Here is a 21,105-nt window from a genome sequence, read left to right as displayed (position 1 = left end):
CCCCCGCACCTCTCCCGAGCTCCTCTCCCTCCCTCCCCCGAGCTCCTTCCCCCCACAACTCCCCCAAGCTTCTCTTCCCCCCCCCCCCCACCTCCCCCGAGCTCCTCTCTACTCCGAGCTCCTCTCCCCGCCGCCCCCCCCACCTCCCCCGAGCTCCTCCCCCCCCACCTCCCCCGAGCTCCTCCCCCCCCACCTCCCCCGAGCTCCTCCCCCCCCATCTCCCCCGAGCTCCTCCCCCCCCACCTCCCCCGAGCTCCTCCCCCCCACATCCCCCGAGCTCCTCCCCCCCCACCTCCCCCGAGCTCCTCTCAACCCGCACCTCTCCCGAGCTCCTCTCCCCCCGCACCTCTCCCGAGCTCCTCTTCCCCCACCTCCCCCGAGCTCCTTCCCCCCACCGAGCTCCTCTTCCCCCTCCCCCGAGCTCCTCTCTACCCCGAGTCCTCTCCCCCCACCCACAGCCCCCCACCCGAGCTCCTCTCCCCCTCCCCCCCCCACATCCCCTCCCCCCCCACCTCCCCCGAGCTCCTCTCCCCTCTCCCCCCCACCCCGCCACCTCCCCCGAGCTCCTCTTCCCCCCCACCTCCCCCGAGCTCCTCTTCCCCCCCACCTCCCCCGAGCTCCTCTCCCTCCCAACTCTCCCGAGCTCCTCTCCCCCCCCTCCCAACTCTCCCGAGCTCCTCTCCCCCCCCCCCCCCCCAACTCTCCCGAGCTCCTCTTCCCCCTGCACCTCTCCCGAGCTCCTCTCCCCCTGCACCTCTCCCGAGCTCCTCTCCCCCTGCACCTCTTCCGAGCTCCTCTCCCCCCGCACCTCTTCCGAGCTCCTCTCCCCCCGCACCTCTCCCGAGCTGCTCTCCCTACCTCCCCCGAGCTCCTTCCCCTCCCCCGAGCTCCTCTTCCCCCCCCCCCCACCTCCCCCGAGCTCCTCTCTACCCCAAGCTCCTCTCTTCCCCCCCCCCACCTCCCCCGAGCTCCTCTCTTTCCCCCCCCCACCTCCCCCGAGCTCCTCTTCCCCCCCCCCCCACCTCCCCCGAGCTCCTCTTCCCCCCCTCCCTCTCGCGAGCTCCTCTCCCCCCCCCACCTCCCCCGAGCTACTCTCCTCCCCCCACCTCCCCCGAGCTACTCTTCCCCCCCCCCCCACCTCCCCCGAGCTACTCTCCCCCACCACCTCCCCCGAGCTACTCTCCCTCACCTCCCCTGAACTACTCTCCCCCACCTCCCCTGAACTACTCTCCCCCGAGCTCCTCTCCCCCCCCCCCCCCTCCCAACTCTCCCGAGCTCCTCTCGCCCTGCACCTCTCCCGAGCTCCTCTCCCCCTGCACCTCCCCCGAGCTCCTCTTTCCCCCCCCCCCCGAGCTCCTCTTCCCCCACCTCCCCCGAGCTCCTCTCTACCCCAAGCTCCTCTCTTCCCCCCCCCCACCTCCCCCGAGCTCCTCTCTCCCCCCCCCCACCTCCCCCGAGCTCCTCTTCCCCCCCCCCCCCACCTCCCCCGAGCTCCTCTTCCCCCCCCTCCCTCTCGCGAGCTCCTCTCCCCCCCGCACCTCCCCCGAGCTACTCTCCCCCCCCAACTCCCCCGAGCTACTCTCCCCCCCCCACCTCCCCCGAGCTACTCTCCCCCACCTCCCCATGAACTACTCTCCCCCGAGCTCCTCTTCCCCCCCCCCCACCTCCCCCGAGCTCCTCTCCCCCCCCACACCTCTCCCGAGCTCCTCTTCCCCCCCCCCACCTCTCCCGAGCTCCTCTCCCCGCCCCCCCACCTCTCCCGAGCTCCTCTCCCCCCCCCCCCACCTCCCCCGAGCTCCTCTCCCCCCACCTCCCCCGACCTTCTCTCTACCCCGAGCTCCTCTTGCCCCCCCCCCACCTCCCCCGAGCTCCTTCCCCCACCTCTCCCGAGCTCCTCTCCCTCCCCCGAGCTTCTTCCCACCTCCCCCAAGCTCCTCTCCCCCACCCCCGAGCTCAACTCCCCCCCCCACCTCCCCCGAGCTCCTTCGCCCCCCCCCCACACCTCCCCCGAGCTCCTCTCCCAACCCCCCCCACTTCCCCCGAGCTCCTCTTCCCCCCCCCCACCTCCCCTGAGCTACTACCCCCCCCAACCTCCCTCGAGCTCCTCTTCCCCCCCCCCCCCCCCCACCTCGCCCGAGCTCCTCTCCCCCCCAACTCTCCCGAGCTCCTCTCCCCCTGCACCTCTCCCGAGCTCCTCTCCCCCCGCACCTCTCCCGAGCTGCTCTCCCCGCCTCCCCCCCCCACCTCCCCTGAGCTCCTCTCTACCCCAAGGTCCTCCTTCCCCCCTCCTCTTCCCCACCCCCCCACCTCTCCCGAGCTCCTCTCCACCCCCTCCACCTCCCCCGAGCTCCTCTCCCCTCCCACCTCCCCCGAGCTTCTCTCTACCCCGAGCTCCTCTCCCTCCCCCCCCACCTCCCCTGAGCTCCTTCCCCCCCTCCCCCACCTCTCCCGAGCTCCTCTCTCCCCCTCCCCCGAGCTCCTTCCCCCCTCTCCCACCTCCCCCGAACTCCTCTCCCCCACCTCCCCCGAGCTCCTCTCCCACCTCCCCCGAGCTCAACTCCCCCCTCCCCCGAGCTCCTTTCCCCCCCACCTTCCCCGAGCTCCTCTCCCACCCCCCCCCCCCACCTCCTCCGAACTCCTCTTCCCCCTCCCCCGAGCTTCTCCCCCTCCCCCGAGCTCCTCTTCCCCCCCCCCACCTCCCCCCCCCACCTCCCCCGAGCTCCTCTCCCCCCCCCCACCTCCCCCGAGCTCCTTTCCCCCCCCCCCCACCTCCTCCGAGCTCCTCTCCCCCACCTCCCCCGAGCTCCTCTCCCCCGAGCTATTCTTCCCCCCCCCCCCACCTCCCCCGAGCTCTTCTTCCCCCCCCCCCACCTCCCCCGAGCTCGTCTCCCCTCCTCCCCCCCCCCCCCCCACCTCCCCCGAGCTCCTCTTTTTACAATCAAGTTCCAAAATAATTTCTTGATTAATCAGCTAATTGTAGTTGGCATGAAAGTCTAATTAGATTCCAGAGATAATCTTAAAAGTGAGAGCAGTATGGTGTTATGTGCCTATGTTTAGACAGCTGATTATGAAGTTGTTTTAGATAGTAATGGATTTATTTAAGAACTGATTTGTATATCAACTTGTCCCAAACTTTCCACGTCATTGCCTTCCATCATCTAGTAGGGGGTATCTAGCCAATGCCACATGTTCAATTTCTATACTGACTGACAAATTTGCGGGGGTGGGGTGGTAGGTAGGTAATGTGTGCTTACGCATGTCACACAGTTATTTGTCCCAATTGGCACTTATTTAAAAAGTCTATATTTAGTTCATTAAGCTCACTGTTGCATCTTTTACTCGGTTATTTCTCTCCTGCTTAGCACTTAAAAACCTTATCAATCCCTGTTCATTACAAATGGTACTGTACCTTTTTATATGCTCTGTGTCTAGCCATCGTAACTGTACTGAGCTTACTTGATATGTCACGCGCCATGTGTGTTCTTCTAGACTTTGGAAAGTGGTAGAATAAACACGTAGACTTATCAACTTTGGAACATGTTAATAGTAACTGATGAGCAATATCAAATAGAATGCAGCAAATTGCAATAGTTTACCGAATATTTCTATTCCATTTTGAATGCTTCTGGAGAGGGAGGGTGAACAGCCAGCTGTCGTGGTACATGTAGGTACCAACGATATAGGTAAGAAGCGGGAAGAGGTCCTACAAGCTGAATTTAGGGAGCTAGGACCTCAAAGGTAGTGATTGCTACCAGTGCCACGTGCTAATCAGAGTAGAGGGAGCAGGTTAGTTAGAATAAATACGTGGCTTGAGCAGTGGTGCAAGAGAGAGGGATTCAAATTCCTGGGACATTTGAACCAGTTCTGGGGGAAGTGGGACCTGTACAAAAGGGACAGTCTGCACTTGGGCAGGACTGGAACTGATGTTCTAGGGGTAACATTTGCTAATGCAGTTCGGGAGTGTTTAAACTAATATGGCAGGGGGATGGGAACCTATGCAGCGAGATATGGCGAAGTAATATGGAGTCAGAAACAGATGGTAGAAAGGTAAAAAGCAATAGTGGAAGGCCGAGTAAACAAAGGCAAGTAACAAAAAGGGCCACACTACATCATAATTCTAAAAGGACAAAGGGTGTTAAAAAAACAGGCCTGAAGGCTTTGTGTCTTAATGCAAGGAGTATCCGTAATAACGTGGATGAATTAACTGTGCAAATAGATGTTAACAGATATGATGTGATTGGGATTACAGAGACGTGGCTCCAGGATGATCAGGGCTGGGAACTCAACATCCAAGGGTATTCAACATTCAGGAAGGATAGAATAAAAGGAAAAGGAGATGGGGTAGCATTGCTGGTTAAAGAGGAGATTAATGCAATAGTTAGGAAGGACATTAGCTTGGATGATGTGGAATCTATATGGGTAGAGCTGCAGAACACCAAAGGGCAAAAAACGTTAGTGGGAGTTGTGTACAGACCTCCAAACAGTAGTAGTGATGTTGGGCAGGGCATCAAACAGGAAATTAGGGGTGCATGCAAAAGAGGTGCAGCAGTTATCATGGGTGACTTTAATATGCACATAGATTGGGCTAACCAAACTAGAAGCAATACGGTGGAGGAGGATTTCCTGGAGTGCATAAGGGATGGTTTTCTGGACCAATATGTCGAGGAACCAACTAGGGGGGAGGCCATTTTAGACTGGGTGTTGTGTAATGAGAGAGGATTAATTAGCAATCTCGTTGTGCGAGGCCCCTTGGGGAAGAGTGACCATAATATAGTGGAATTCTACATTAGGATGGAGAAGGAAACAGTTAATTCAGAGACCATGGTCCAGAACTTAAAGAAGGGTACCTTTTGAAGGTATGAGGCGTGAATTGGCTCGGATAGATTGGCAAATGATACTTAAGGGGTTGACTGTGGATGGGCAATGGCAGACATTTCGAGACCGCATGGATGAACTACAACAATTGTACATCCCTGTCTGGCGTAAAAATAAAAAAGGGAAGGTGGCTCAACCGTGGCTATCAAGGGAAATCAGGGATAGTATTAAAGCCAAGGAAGTGGCATACAAATTGGCCAGAAATAGCAGCGAACCCAGGGACTGGGAGAAATTTAGAACTCAGCAGAGGAGGACAAAGGGTTTGATTAGGGCAGGGAAAATAGAGTACGAGAGGAAGCTTGCAGGGAATATTAAGACGGACTGCAAAAGCTTCTATAGATATGTAAAGAGAAAAAGGTTAGTAAAGACAAACATAGGTCCCCTGCAGTCAGAATCAGGGGAAGTCATAACGGGGAACAAAGAAATGGCAGACCAATTGAACAAGTACTTTGGTTCGGTATTCACGAAGGAGGACACAAACAACCTTCCGGATATAAAAGGGGTCAGAGCGTCTAGTAAGAAGGAGGAACTGAGGGAAATCCTTATTCGTCGGGAAATTGTGTTGGGGAAATTGATGGGATTGAAGGCCGATAAATCCCCAGGACCTGATGAACTGCATCCCAGAGTACTTAAGGAGGTGGCCTTGGAAATAGCGGATGCATTGACAGTCATTTTCCAACATTCCACAGACTCTGGATCAGTTCCTATGGAGTGGAGGGTAGCCAATGTAACCTCACTTTTTAAAAAAAGGAGGGAGAGAGAAAACACGGAATTATAGACCGGTCAGCCTGACATCGGTGGTGGGTAAAATGATGGAATCAATTATTAAGGATGTCATAGCAGTGCATTTGGAAAGAGGTGACATGATAGGTGCAAGTCAGCATGGATTTGTGAAAGGGAAATTGTGCATGACAAATCTTCTGGAATTTTTTGAGGATGTTTCCAGTAGCGTGGACAAGTAGAGAACCAGTTGATGTATTTGGACTTTAAGAAGGCTTTCGACAAGGTCCCACACAAGAGATTAGTGTGCAAAGTTAAAGCACATGGGATTGGGGGTAGTGTGCTGACGTGGATTGAGAACTGGTTGGCAGACAGGAAGCAAAGAGTAGGAGTAAATGGGTACTTTTCAGAATGGCAGGCAGTGACTCGTGGGGTACTGCAAGGTTCTGTGCTGGGGCCCCAGCTGTTTACATTGTACATTAATGATTTAGACGAGGGGATTAAATGTAGTATCTCCAAATTTGCGGATGACACTAAGTTAGGTGGCATTGTGAGCTGCGAGGAGGATGCTATGAGGCTGCCGAGTGACTTGGATAGGTTAGGTGAGTGGGCAAATGCATGGCAGATGAAGTATAATGTGGATAAATGTGAGGTTATCCACTTTGGTGGTTAAAAACAGAGACAGACTATTATCTGAATGGTGACAGATTAGGAAAAGGGGAGGTGCAACGAGACCTGGGTGTCATGGTACATCAGTCATTAAAGGTTGGCATGCAGGTACAGCAGGCGGTTAAGAAAGCAAATGGCATGTTGGCCTTCATAGTGAGGGGATTTGAGTACAAGGGCAGGGCGGTGTTATTACAGTTGTACAGGGCCTTGGTGAGCCCACACCTGGAGTATTGTGTACAGTTTTGGTCTCCTAACTTGAGGAAGGACAATCTTGCTATTGAGGGATTGCAGCGAAGGTTCACCAGACTGATTCCCGGGATGGCAGGACTTGACATATCAAGAAAGACTGGATCAACTGGGCTTGTATTCACTGGAGTTCAGAAGAATGAGAGGGGATCTCATAGAAACGTTTAAAATTCTGATGGGTTTAGACAGGTTAGATGCAGGAAGAATGTTCCCAATGTTGGGGAAGTCCAGAATCAGGGGTCACAGTCTAAGGATAAGGGGTAAGCCATTTCGGACCGAGATGAGGAGAAACTTTTTCACCCAGAGAGTGGTGAACCTGTGGAATTCTCTACCACAGAAAGTTGTTGAGGCCAATTGACTAAATATATTCAAAAAGGAGTTAGATGTAGTCCTTACTACTAGGGGGATCAAGGGGTATGGCGAGAAAGCAGGAATGGGGTACTGAAGTTGCATGTTCAGCCATGAACTCATTGAATGGCGGTGCAGGCTCGAAGGGCCGAATGGCCTACTCCTGCACCTATTTTCTATGTTTCCCCACCCCCCAACCTCCTCCGAGCTCCTCTCCCCCCCACCTCACCCAAGCTCCTCTCCCCATCCCACCTCCCCCGTGCTCCTCTTCCCCCCCCCCAACCTCCTCCGAGCTCCTCTCCCCCCCCACCTCCGCCGAGCTCCTCTCCCCCCCCCCCACCTCCCCCGAGCTCCTCTCTTCCCCCCCCCCACCTCCCCCGAGCTCCTCTCCCCCGAGCTCCTCTTCCCCCCCCCCCCACCTCCCCCGAGCTACTCTCTCCCCCCACCTCCCCCGAGCTCCTCTTCCCCCCCCACCTCCCCCGAGCTCCTCTTCCCCCCCACCTCCCCCGAGCTCCTCTTCCCCCCCATCTCCCCCGAGCTCCTCTTCCCCCCCCCACCTCCCCCGAGCTCCTCTTCCCCCCCACCTCCCCCGAGCTCCTCTTTCCCCCCCCCCCCCCCCCCGAGCTCCTCTTTCTGCCCCCCCCCCACCTTCTCCGAGCTCCTCTCCCCCCCCCCCCACCTTCCCCGGAGCTCCTCTCCCCCCCCCCCCCCACCTCCCCCGAGCTCCTCTTCCCCCCCCCCCACCTCCCCCGAGCTCCTCTCCCCCCCCCCCAAGCTCATCTCCTCCCCCGAGCTCATCTCCCCCCCCGAGCTCCTCTCCCCTCCCCCGAGCTCCTCTACCCCCCCCCCCCCCACCTCCCCGAGCTCCTCTCTCCCCCCCCACCTCCCCGAGCTCCTCTCTCCCCCCCACCTCCCCCGAGCTCCTCTCCCCTCCCCCGAGCTCCTCTCCCCTCCCCCCCCACCTTCCCCGAGCTCCTCTCCCCCCCCCCCCCTCCCCACCTCCCCCGAGTTCCTCTCCCCCTCCACCCCCTAGCTCCTCTTCCCCCCCCCCCACATCCCCCGAGCTCCTCTCCCCCGAGCTCCTCTCCCCCGAGCTCCTCTCTCCCCTCCCCCCCCACCTCCCCCGAGCTCCTCTCCCCCCCCACCTCCCCCGAGCTCCTCTCCCCCAGCTCCTCTCCCCCGAGCTCCTCTCCCCCGAGCTCCTCTCCCCCGAGCTCCTCTCCCCCGAGCTCCTCTCCCCCGAGCTCCTCTCCCCCGAGCTCCTCTCCCCCGAGCTCCTCTCCCCCGAGCTCCTCTCCCCCGAGCTCCTCTCCCCCGAGCTCCTCTCCCCCGAGCTCCTCTCCCCCGAGCTCCTCTCCCCCGAGCTCCTCTCCCCCGAGCTCCTCTCCCCCGAGCTCCTCTCCCCCGAGCTCCTCTCCCCCGAGCTCCTCTCCCCCGAGCTCCTCTCCCCCGAGCTCCTCTCCCCCGAGCTCCTCTCCCCCGAGCTCCTCTCCCCCGAGCTCCTCTCCCCCGAGCTCCTCTCCCCCGAGCTCCTCTCCCCCACCTCCTCTCCCCCACCTCCTCTCCCCCACCTCCTCCCCCCCACCTCCCCCCCCCCCCACCTTCTCCCCCCCACCTCCCCCGAGCTCCTCTCCCCCCCCCACACACCCCCCGAGCTCCTCTCCCCCCCCCCCACCTCCCCCGAGCTCCTCTCCCCCCCCCGCCCCGAGCTCCTCTTCCCCTCCCCCCCCCCCACCTCCCCCGATCCCCTCTTTTCTCCCTCCCATCACCCCCACCACTCTTCCCCCTCCTTCCCCCCCAAACCATTCGATCTCCTGCCCTTTTCCGTACTGAGCCAAAGAAAATGTGGCCGTGCAAGCTGCGGTCGCTGCACCGTTTGGTACTGCGCATGCACAACCGGATCGAGTGGGCAAGCGCAGTAACAAATGGGCGTGCATGTGCAGAGAGAGTCAAAAATGCCGTGGGAATAATCATTCCAGCCAGAGTTGGAGGAACAGAGATTTGGAGGAAGTAGTACTGGAGGAAGTTATAGAGGTGTGATGCGGCGAGGTAATGAAGGTATTTAAACACAAGGATGAGAATTTTAGATTGGAGGTGTTTGGGGACTGGAAGTCAGTGTAGCAATAACAGCTCATTGCGGAGTTGAATTTGGGGAAGTATAGGATACAGACAGCATCATTTTAGATGAGCTGAAGTTTATGAGGTTTGGAGGCTTGCCAGAAGAACATTGGAATAGTTGAGTCTGGAAGTGACAAAGGCATAAGTGGTACTGTCTTTTCCTTCAAAAGCCTCCTTGATATATCTTCCTCTCCTTCAAAAGCCTCTTTAACAGCTTCCTCTTTGAATATCCTTCTCTAACTCCTCCCTTACTTCTATTTTGGTCTGACCTTTGCTTATGAAGCATTTTGGGAAGTTTTGCTACATGCTACGTGCATCCTAGGGTCTTAAGAGAAGTAGCGGCAGGGATGGTGGATGCATTGGTTGTAATTTACCAAAGTTCCCTGGATTCTGGGGAGGTCCCAGCAGATAAGAAAATTGCAAATGTAATGCCCCTATTTAAAAAAGGAGGCAGACAAAAAGCAGGAAACTATAGACCAGTTAGCCTAACATCTGTGGTTGGGAAAATGTTGGAGTCCATTATTAAAGAAGCAGTAGCAGGACATTTGTAAAAGCAAAATTCGGTCAGGCAGAGTCAGCATGGATTTATGAAGGGGAAGTCATGTTGACAAATTTGCTGGAATTCTTTGAGGATGTAACGAACAGGGTGGATAAAGGGGAACCAGTGGATTTGGAGTATTTGGACTTCCAGAAGGCATTTGACAAGGTGCCACATAAAAGGTTACTGCACAAGGTAAAAGTTCACGGGGTTGGGGGTAACATATTAGCATGGGTAGAGGATTGGCTAACTAACAGAAAACAGAGAGTAGGGATAAATGGTTCATTCTCGGGTTGGCAATCAGTAGCCAGTGGGGTGCTGCAGGGATCAATGCTGGGGCCCAACTATTTACAATCTATATTAACGACTTGGATGAAGGGACCGAGTGTAATGTAGCTAAGTTTGCTGATGATACAAAGATGGGAGGAAAAGCAATGTGTGAGGAAGACACAAAAAATCTGTAAAAGGACATAGACAGGCTAAGTGAGTGGGCAAAAATTTGGCAGATTGAGTATAATGTTGGAAAGTGTGAGCTCATGCACTTTGGCAGAAAAAAAATCAAACAGCAAGTTATTATTTAAATGGAGAAAGATTGCAAAGTGCTGCAGTACAGCGGGACCTGGGGGTACTTGTGCATGAAACACAAACGGTTAGTATGCAGGTACAGCAAGCGGGCAGGGAAGTGGACCTGAGTTCATGATCGGGTCAGCCATGATCGTATTGAATGGCGGGGCAGGCTTGAGGGGCCGAATAGCCTGCTCCTGCTCCTATTTCTTATGTTCTTATGTATGAAAGTGCTGTGTGAATAAAGCTGTGCCATCACTACTGTCTGTCTTTAGCTCAGAGGCTGAGATGGTGTGAGCATGTACTTCTCTGACACCATCTTGTACCTGTGGGAGTATCGACATGAAACTTGCCCACTAAGGATTAGTTAATTCAAATATAGCTGGATTTTGAGCCATGGATCCCAGTTCAACAGGAAATAGTGCACTATGTTGCCTAAAATGTATATCACAGTTTAAGTGTTAACATCAAGTTGATGTAAATATTTGCATGTGTAAATGGATATTAACATTTATTTTGCTGGGCATTTCAAAGACATTCTATAAAAATATTTGGCAATTGGAAAAGTGGGTGAAGATCCATGAGTCTGGATCTTTGCTGCTTTATTTCTTCCCCACTCACTTTTGCTATGCAATTGTAATGGGTGGAGGAAGCACTATCAGATTACGGGTGCAGTTGGGGCCAAAAGAACCTTGTGCACCATATTTTCCCCCCGTTCTCCAGTTTAGTGCTCTTTCCATTACCGGCCCATACAATCTAGGTGTTTAAGACCTGAGCTGTATATGGAAGTACAATTAAAAAGCTCAGTAAGAAGAGTATGGTTAAAAAGCTCAGTAAAATTCAGGCCATTTCTACACTGTTTTACTGCTTTTTTGACCTATTAAACTGGCTGCTGTGTTATGAGGTGTGATTTTATTTCAATTGTTGTTCCTTTAACCTGAAGATTTAAAATACACCATTCGAAAGTTGGAACATGACACTGCAGATTTGAAATTCTTAAATAACCAGTATGTGCACAAAGTGCGATCTGTCGAGAAGGAGAGTAAAGCAAAGAATGAAAAGATCCAGCAGTTGCAAGAGAAAAATCTGCAAGCAGTGGTTCAAACTCCAGGTAAGATTACTACTTTCATATCTGATTTGTTTCATTCCCTTCAAAGAAAATATGGATGTAATGATGATGCTTTAATTTGGTACACACTAATGTGCTGCTGGGCAGTGACGGAGTGTGCTACATAACTGTATTGAATTAGAATTATGGCGAGAAATATAATTTGAAATCTATTCTAGGGTTTGTTATCCTGCTGTCATTGTCATCATACGTCAATGGGGCCAGTACCTCAGACCTGCATCGGAAGCAATTCAGAGCCAACTGTCTCCGGTGGTGGTGGCGGCGGGGGGGAAGGGAAGGGGAGGGGATGGGGGTGGGAAGGGGAGGGGGAGAGAGAAAATCACTCAGTTGAATATAAAAGCACTTGGGTTTCTCGTTTTAGAATATTAATATTTTTAGTATATTGAAATAATTTGAATTTCCACATACACAGAAAATGGATATGGAGAAAGTAAAAAGATAATTGTAATTTACTACTTTGAAAATATTTTCAATGTTTTAATTGAAGTCTATTGTGCATATTTTATTTCTAGATTTAAAAAAAACATTTTATGTGGATCCCTGTCACTCTTTCAGAGGCTACTACACTCATTTCTAGTAGCCCTAATTGAAGTCAATCTTAATATGAACAAGTGGAACAAAGCGATTTTGTGACTGGCGGGTATAGTTCGAGGGGATAGGTCAGAATTCACTGTTCCAATCACCAACAGTAGCATTCTGTTTCCAAATTTAGAATCTCTCCCTGTTCATAAATTCTATTGCATGTGAGTTCCATTGATCAGGTATCGACTCAGTAGTTGATGAAATATTAGCCTCCAGGTAGCATGTATATTCCTGGGCAGCAACAGATCAAGTGGGAGAGATTTCAAAATCATGCTAGTGTTTTACCAATGTCACATTAAAATCATAATGCATTTCAAAAATATAATGTAAGATGTATAGGCACAGTTAGTGTGGAGGCCAGGCATACTTTGTTTTGGGTAACTCTGCGATTTTCTTCCCCCTCCTGCTGAATCAGTGATTAAATCATACGAGTTGAACTGGATCAATACAGGTGCAGTGCCTAAACTTCAGGACCGAGGCCGTTTCAGATTCTGGGCTTTTCTGGATTTTCGATTTGTTTTCTGACATCACGAATCTGGAGACACCTGAGCACAGGTTCGGGTTTTTTCGGATTTCGGAACATCGGGGGGGAGGGGGAGGGGGGGGGGGTGATTCCCGATGAAGAGCTGTTGGGAGGGCATGCCCCCGCCAAGTATGTTGTTGGGCGGTCGGGCGGGCCCCACCAAGGAGGCATTCAGGTGGGCGGGCCCGCCGAGGAGGCGTTTGGGCAGGCGGACCCCGCCGAGGAGGCGTTTGGGCAGGCGGACCCCGCCGAGGAGGCGTTCGGGCAGGCGGACCCCACCGAGGAGGCGTTCGGGCAGGCGGACCCCGCCGAGGAGGCGTTCGGGCAGGCGGACCCTGCCGAGGAGGCGTTCGGGCAGGCGGACCCCACCGAGGAGGCCCCGAGGTAAGGGCAGCGGCGGCGAGGCCCAAGGTCGGGCAGCGGCGGGGCCCCGGGGTCATCGAGTCCAGTTTCCGGAACATTTTACGGATTCCGGTCGACCCTGCCACCGATCCGTCTGGATTCCAGAACAGTCCAGATTCCGGAAGTCCGGATTCTCGACGTTGCCCCTGTACTGGGTTTTAATTCACCACGTGTTACATAGGATAATATACTCCACATACATTGTAGGACATTGTTTCAATTAATAAAGTCTTGTTTGAAGTATTAAACTTCAATAACTGAAATATATTGATATACAAGTTGAAACCTAGTTCTCCCCCACACGTATTACAATGTCTCTGTAGCAGTTTATTTGCTCAACCTTTCCTTCATCTCCATCTTTGATACCCTGATCCCCAGAAACCTTTTCAGCATCTCCCAACTCTGTCATTTTCTCAGTACAGCCCTATCTTAGTCGCCTCAAGTCCAAAGGACACACACTTGAGTGTACTTGGTGCACAATTGGCTGAACCATCCGTTACCAGATCTGACTGGACCACGTCAAGCTCTACCAGGCCTCGTTGTCCTCTGCCTAAACTACTCTGTTCTAGGATCATCCTGAAGGACAAAGATAACCCCAGACTCCCTCACTCTCTCTCTCTCTCCACTACCAGCTGCTTCTTTAAACCTCTCCAACCTCACCTCTAACTACAAGTGCAGGAATCTCATGGATTTCTTTCTCGCCAAGATGGAGACCATCTGTTCAGTCTTCCCCCTTACCCTTACCCACCAAGCCAAACCACCACCCAGTCCTAATACTACCCGAGATCTGAAATCCTGTCTCTTTCTAATCTCTCTCCCATCTCCGCTTTTGCCTTCTCCAAGCTCAATTCATCCAAGACCCACCTCGTGTTCCCTCTATCCCATTGTTGCCTCCGAACTCCATGCCCATCTCATTTGCAACTTATACATAAGAACATAAGAATTAGGAACAGGAGTAGGCCATCTAACCCCTCGAGCCTGCTACGCCATTCAACAAGATCATGGCTGATCTGGCCGTGGACTCAGCTCCACTTACCCGCCCGCTCCCCATAACCCTTAATTCCCTTATTGGTTAAATATCTATCTATCTGTGATTTGAATACATTCAATGAGCTAGCCTCAGCTGCTTCCTTGGGCAGAGAATTCCACAGATTCACAACCCTCTAGGAAAATAAATTCCTTCTGAACTCGGTTTTAAATTGGCTCCCCCGTATTTTGAGGCTGTGCCCCCTAGTTCGAGTCTCCCCGACCAGTGGAAACAACCTCTCTGCCTCTATCTTGTCTATCCCTTTCATTATTTTAAATGTTTCTATAAGATCACCCCTCATCCTTCTGAACTCCAACGAGTAAAGACCCAGTCTACTCAATCTATCATCATAAGGTAACCCCCTCATCTGGAATCAGCCGAGTGAATCGTCTCTGTACCCCCTCCAAAGCTAGTATATCCTTCCTTAAGTAAGGTGACCAAAACTGCACGCAGTACTCCAGGTGCGGCCTCACCAATACCCTGTACAGTTGCAGCAGAACCTCCCTGCTTTTGTACTCCATCCCTCTCGCAATGAAGGCCAACATTCCATTTGCCTTACTGATTACCTGCTGCACCTGCAAACTAACTTTTTGGGATTCATGCACAAGGACCCCCAGGTCCCTCTGCACCGCAGCATGTTGTAATTTCTCCCCATTCAAATAATATTCCCTTTTACTGTGTTTTTTTCCAAGGTGGATGACCTCACATTTTCCGACATTGTATTCCATCTGCCAAACCTTAGCCCATTGCTTAACCTATCTAAATCTCTGCAGCCTCTCTGTGTCCTCTACACAACCCGCTTTCCCACTAATCTTTGTGTCATCTGCAAATTTTGTTACACTACACTCTATCCCCTCTATGTATATTGTAAACAGTTGTAGTCCCAGCACCGATCCCTGTGGCACACCAGTAATCACCTATTGCCAACCTGAAAAGGACCCATTTATCCCGACTCTCTACTTTCTGTTCGTTAGCCAATTCTCTATCCATGCTAATACATTTCCTCTGACTCCATGCACCTTTATCTTCTGCAGTAACCTTTTGTGTGGCACCTTATCGAATGCTTTTTGGAAATCCAAATACACCACATCCATCGGTACACCTCTATCCACCATGCTCGTTATATCCTCAAAGAATTCCAGTAAATTAGTTAAACATGATTTCCCCTGCATGAATCCATGTTGTGTCTGCTTGATTGCACTATTCCTATCTAGATGTCCCGCTATTTCTTCCTTAATGATAGCTTCAAGCATTTTCCCCACTACAGATGTTAAACTATAACCGGCCTATAGTTACCTGCCTTTTGTCTGCCCCTTTTTTAAACAGCGGCGTTACATTAGCTGCTTTCCAATCCGATGGTACCTCCCCAGAGTCCAGAGAATTTTGGTAGATTCTACTCACTGTTTTACTCTCTGCAATCAGGTTTCTACCCCTCCCACAGCACCGAAACACTCCTAATCAAAGTCATAAATGACATTGTCTCTGAATTTTGTGGATTATTGCACCTCAATCTCTCTGTAGCCTTTGACACAGTCGATCACTCCATCCTTCTCTAATACCATGCTTCTGTAACCAGAGCATCTCTAGCAATAACATCTCTTCCTGCACCTACACCATCACCAAGGGAGCCTCCTTCCCATCCTCATCTACATAACTGACCTTCGGCAAACATGTGGTCAGATTCCACATATACACTGATGACAGACAGCTCTACTTCTCCACCGCTTCTCTCAACCCTTCCATTGCCTCAATGCTATCAGACTGTCCAACATCCAGTCTTGGATGAGCCATAATTTCCTCCAGGTAAACATTGGAAAGAACAAAGCCATTGCCTTCACCATAAACTCTTCACCCTCACCATCAATTCCATCCCCTCTCAAGGCACTGCCTCAGGGTGAACAGGACTGTTTGCAGTCTTGGCATCCTATTCAACCCTGAGTTGAATTTCTGACCCAATATCCTTTCCATCATTAAGAATGCCTGTTTCCACCACTGTATCATCTCACCTCTGCCCCTATTTGAGCCCTTCTGCCACTGAACCCCAACCATGCCTTTATTATATTCAGGCTTGATTACACCAATACTCACCTGGCCTGCCATCCTTTCTGCACCTTCCATAAATTAAAGAGCTCATTTGAAACCATGGTGCCCATATCCTATTCTGCACTATCCCAGTTCCTCATCATCCTGATCGCCTTAGCTTCCGGCTCTAATGCCTCCAATTTAAAATTTTCATTGTTGCATTTAAATCCCTCTGTGGTTTTTTTCTCCTCCCTATTTCTCCAGCATTATAAGTTCCACCTCTCCCCCCCCCCTCCCACCCCACCCCACCCACCAAACTCTGCATTTCTTTGACTTCAGCTTCTTGTACAACGCACACACACTTTGCCCCACCATTGATGGTCGTACCTTCAGCACTCTGGAATTCCCTCCATAAACCCCTCTGCCTCTCCACCTCCCTTTCTTTAAGACTTTCCTTAAAACCCACTGCTTTCACCTCTCCTAATGGCCCGCAATTTGCAATCCGCGGCGAAGCAAAGGCGTCACCGCTGGCCCCGAAGTAAGCTTCGCACAAAGATCTCGCGATTTCAGTTGAGAAGTTCAGGTTTTTTGACGTTCAATTCAAATCAGTGGAGTATAGTGGGGATCCCCTTGTGAGCTGCTGTGACATCAACAAGCTGTATAAGCAGCCAATTACAACACAGAATTCTCAGTCAGCGAACCAGGAAGTGGGTAAGCTCTTAAAATTCTAAGTTTAAAAAAAAATATTAGAGAGAGCAAATGCAAGATTGGGGCACTCACATGTGGAAAAGGCAAACCTGAAATAACAATGAATAAACTAAAAAAAATATATATATATATTAAGTTTCTTAAAAATGTACATTTTTATTAAAATGGATATATTTTACACTGCACAAAAATAAAATTAGTTTTTCAGGCCCACATCAATACGCTGTTAAAACCCCAGTTACACCGAATCACTTTGCGTCTAACCAATGTAATTATTGCGGAAGTGGCAACGTTTTTGTCAGTTTCCCTGATTTGAGTGATTACACTGATTGCCGGCTTTGTGGGGGGGTGGCGGGGGTGGGTAGGGCAAAGTGCAGCCTGTGAAGGAGCAGTGAATGATAGACCCCAAATTCAGAATTTCCGCCTGCACCAAATCCCAAAGTTATGGTCAGTTTCAAAGGCGGAATGACGGAAAACGCAGCCAGTTTGCCGTCCTCCGGACTGCAAATATTGAACCAGAAACTCCTTTGTTAGCTCGGCATCCTTTTTTTTCCGTGCTTCTGTAAAGTGCCATGATATTTTTCTACTTTAAAGCTTTAAAGATGCAAATTGATGATATATAAAAATAATGTTCTGACTCGGCTGTATGCAGCTACTCCTGCCCAATCACGCTATCCAGTCTGGCTCCCAGGCGTCCACTTCTGATGTATCTACGCTGTGAATGGATGCACTCCTTTCTTGAGCTCCAAGTTAGTGCTTGGAATAGTCGCTCCCTTTCCTGTTTGGGTTTCATGGCCCCAGTTACATAGAAAACATCAGATCTCCGCGCTGTTCCTTGTGGTTGGAAGATTGTTGATGGATGAAGTTCAAATATGTCTACGACTTCTCGATCACTCTAAACGTGCAAGGATCTAAAAATAAGTTAAGTTTAAAAGATAAGACTTTCATTAGAATTTTTATCTAAACAGTATGCAGTGAGGCAAGTATTGGAATAAATAAAGAGCTCTTAATCAACCTTTGATGGGTCAATCTATTATATGTTGCAGGTATTTTATGCTGTACCACTGCCCCATAATTTCTAGATGGATTTCTTTCACAAAAGAATATTTTGGGATACAGTATATGAGTAATTTGAGACATGACATGATAGAAATGTAGCATGTCTGGGAAGAACAGGTGACTTTGGACCAATGGTTACCAAAGATTTCCACATCTAAGAAGTCTAGGTCTGTTATAGATGAATTGATCCAGATTGATTGCAATGATTTGCCAACAACTCCATGTTTGCTGTATCATGCGACTATCGGGGTGGTTGATGGTGAACTCGATGGAACAGGTTATTTTTCTCTAGCAGTTCCTATGTCTGCAGATGAATGGTACGGTGGTTACAAGTGTTCATGTTAGTGCTGGATAATAGCAAGAATAAGATTCTGCCTAATATGCAATAAGAGGATATCAGGAAAAATTAAACTTTCCTGGAAGTATTGGCAATTTATTTCTCCAGTACTGCAAGTGGTGATTCAGTCTTGAATATTTCACCCAAATAGCCATTAATGTGTGACCCAATGATCCCTTTAAGCTGCACGGCTGGATCTCCTGTGCAGCCGGTTTGCTGGCTTTTCAATTAAAAATTGTGCACGTGGTATTTTGAAGGACATGTTAATTTGCAACACCTAAAGCTCTGATTGGGTCCCCTTGATCACAAGACCTGATTGTTGATTGGTCCCTTTGGAGGATAAGACACATCCAACAGTTTCTCTGGAATGTGTAATTAGATCCACCCTGCCGACGTAAAGAGTGACTTTGTAAAGTAATTTGAGCCATTCTGACTGCCGACTCCAGACAGAACAGAGCTCACTTGTAACAGACAAGGCTCACACTCATGGGTTAAGATCTCCCACCCTCCCCTAAACAAGTTCCTCCCCCCAAGCAGGTTCCTCCCCGCAGCCCAAGTTCCTGGCCTCCCCTCAAGTTCCTGCCCCCAACCCCCAAGTTTCTGACATTCTTCCCCCGCCCAAGTGACTGACCTTTCCTTCTTTCTTGCCCCCCACCCACCCGAGTCCATGTCCTTCTCGCCGCCTTCCCTGTCCAAGTTCCCGACCTCCCCTGCCCAAGTTCCTGACCTTCCCCCACTGACACCGCCACCCCCCTCACCCCCACCCCCCTCACCCCCACCCCCCTCAGGCTCCTGACTTTCTCCTCCAGCCCAAGTTCCTCCCCCACAGATTCATAACCTCTCTCTCTTCCCCATCCCCCCAACCATAGATGGGGCACTGTGTGTAGGTCACAGATTGTTAACGGGTTTCTTGTGAATGAAATGACAGTGTCATGACTTCTGGATTTCATCCAGTCTTACCATCTGGATGATGTTCTTGCTCTCAACCCCTTTAGACCGGGTTCACAATCTTATCCATCACCACTGTGCTCTCCATACCCACCCCCCCCACCATTCCTGACCTCCTCTTATCACCCCCCCCCCCCCCCCGATCTCCCCTTTGTCTCTCCGATCTCCTCCCCCCCCGCCCCCGCTAAAATCTCCCCGTTCTCTCTCATTCCCCCCACCCCCATCCACCCCGATCTCTCCGCCCTCTCTCTCTCTCCCCTCCTTCTCTCCGCCCCCCCCTCCTTCTCTCCCCCCCCCCTCACCACCTCTCATCCCTTCCCCCCCCCCCACCACCTCTCATCCTTTCCCCCACTCTCTCTCCGATCTCTTCCCCCTGTTTCTCCGATCTTTCCCTCCAATCTCCGATTTCTCCCCCTTCTCTGCAATTTCTCCCCCTCTATCTCCGATCTTTACCCCTCCCCCCCGATCTCTCTCTCTCTCTGATCTCCCACTCCCCACCCCCCCACGATTGATCTCTCCCCACCCCCCCTCTCTCTCTGATCTCTCCCCCCTCTCACTCTCTGATCTCTACCCAATCTCTTTCCCCCCTGCCCCGATCTCTCTTCCTACCCCCTCACCTCTTTCTGCTCTCTCCCCACTCTCTGATCTCTCTTTCCCCCCACCAGCTCTCTCCAATCTCTCTACTCTCTCCCTCCCCCCTCACCCTCCCTCCCTCCCCCCCACCCTCTCCTCCCCCTCCCCCCGCACCCTCTCCTCCCCCTCCCTCTCCTCCCCCTCCCTCTCCTCCCCCTCCCTCTCCTCCCCCTCCCCCCCCTCTCCTCCCCCTCCCCCCCACCCTCTCCTCCCCCTCCCTCTCCTCCCCCTCCCCCCCCACCCTCTCCTCCCCCTCCCCCCCACCCTCTCTTCCCCCTCCCCCCCACCCTCTCTTCCCCCTCTCCCCACCCTCTCCTCCCCCTCCCCCCCACCCACTCCTCCCCCTCCCCCCCCACCCTCTCCTCCCCCTCCCCCCCACCCTCTCCTCCCCCTCCCCCCCACCCTCTCCTCCCCCTACCCCCAACCCTCTCCTCCCCCCTTCCCCCACCCTCTCCTCCCCCTCCCCCCCACCCTCTCCTCCCCCTCCCCCCCACCCTTTCCTCCCCCTCCCCCCCACCCTCTCCACCCCCACCCTCTCCACCCCCACCACCCTCTCCACCCCCACCACCCTCTCCACCCCCACCACCCTCTCCTCCCCCCCACCCTCTCCTCCCTCTCCTCCCCCACCCTCACCTCCCTCTCCCCCCCCCACCCTCTCCTCCCCCTCCCCCCCACCCTCTCCTCCCCCTCCCCCCCACCCTCTCCTCCCCCCTTCCCCCACCCTCTCCTCCCCCCTTCCCCCACCCTCTCCTCCCCCCCCTTCCCCCTCCGCCCGCCCTCTCTCTCCCTCCGCCCGCCCTCTCTCTCTCTCCGCCCGCCCTCTCTCTCCCTCCGCCCGCCCTCTCTCTCCCTCCGCCCGCCCTCTCTCTCCCTCCGCCCGCCCTCTCTCTCCCTCCGCCCGCCCTCTCTCTGCCTCCGCCGCCCTCTCTCTCCCTCCGCCCGCCCTCTCTCTCCCTCCGCCCGCCCTCTCTCTCCCTCCGCCCGCCCTCTCTCTCCCTCCGCCCGCCCTCTCTCTCCCTCCGCCCGCCCTCTCTCTCCCTCCGCCCGCCCTCTCTCTCCCTCCGCCCGCCCTCTCTCTCCCTCCGCCCGCCCTCTCTCTCCCTCCGCCCGCCCTCTCTCTCCCTCCGCCCGCCCTCTCTCTCCCTCCGCCCGCCCTCTCTCTCCCTCCGCCCGCCCTCTCTCTCCCTCCGCCCGCCCTCTCTCTCCCTCCGCCCGCCCTCTCTCTCCCTCCGCCCGCCCTCTCTCTCCCTCCGCCCGCCCTCTCTCTCCCTCCGCCCGCCCCCTCTCTCCCTCCGCCCGCCCCCTCTCTCCCTCCGCCCGCCCCCTCTCTCCCTCCGCCCGCCCCCTCTCTCCCTCCGCCCGCCCCCTCTCTCCCTCCGCCCGCCCCCTCTCTCCCTCCGCCCGCCCCCTCTCTCCCTCCGCCCGCCCCCTCTCTCCCTCCGCCCGCCCCCTCTCTCCCTCCGCCCGCCCCCTCTCTCCCTCCGCCCGCCCCCTCTCTCCCTCCGCCCGCCCCCTCTCTCCCTCCGCCCGCCCCCTCTCTCCCTCCGCCCGCCCCCTCTCTCCCTCCGCCCGCCCCCTCTCTCCCTCCGCCCGCCCCCTCTCTCCCTCCGCCCGCCCCCTCTCTCCCTCCGCCCGCCCCCTCTCTCCCTCCGCCCGC

At 53.6% G+C, this 21,105-nt stretch overlaps 1 protein-coding gene across 1 annotated transcript in view; it reads left to right on the top strand.

The window, feature by feature from the left end:
- The window catches only part of cep135 (centrosomal protein 135), a 233,192-nt gene that overhangs the window by 19,321 nt on the left and 192,766 nt on the right, over positions 1-21,105 (top strand). The window contains exon 4 of the mRNA XM_070869899.1: positions 11,022-11,189. Coding sequence (XP_070726000.1) covers positions 11,022-11,189 — 168 coding nt within the window. The remainder of the gene's footprint in view (positions 1-11,021; positions 11,190-21,105) is intronic.

The sequence above is a fragment of the Pristiophorus japonicus genome, chromosome 2 (genome assembly GCF_044704955.1).
Source record: "Pristiophorus japonicus isolate sPriJap1 chromosome 2, sPriJap1.hap1, whole genome shotgun sequence".
Taxonomy (NCBI): Eukaryota; Metazoa; Chordata; class Chondrichthyes; family Pristiophoridae; genus Pristiophorus; species Pristiophorus japonicus.
The sequence above is the reverse complement of the archived record's forward strand: the minus strand, read 5'-3'. Positions and strand labels throughout refer to the sequence as shown.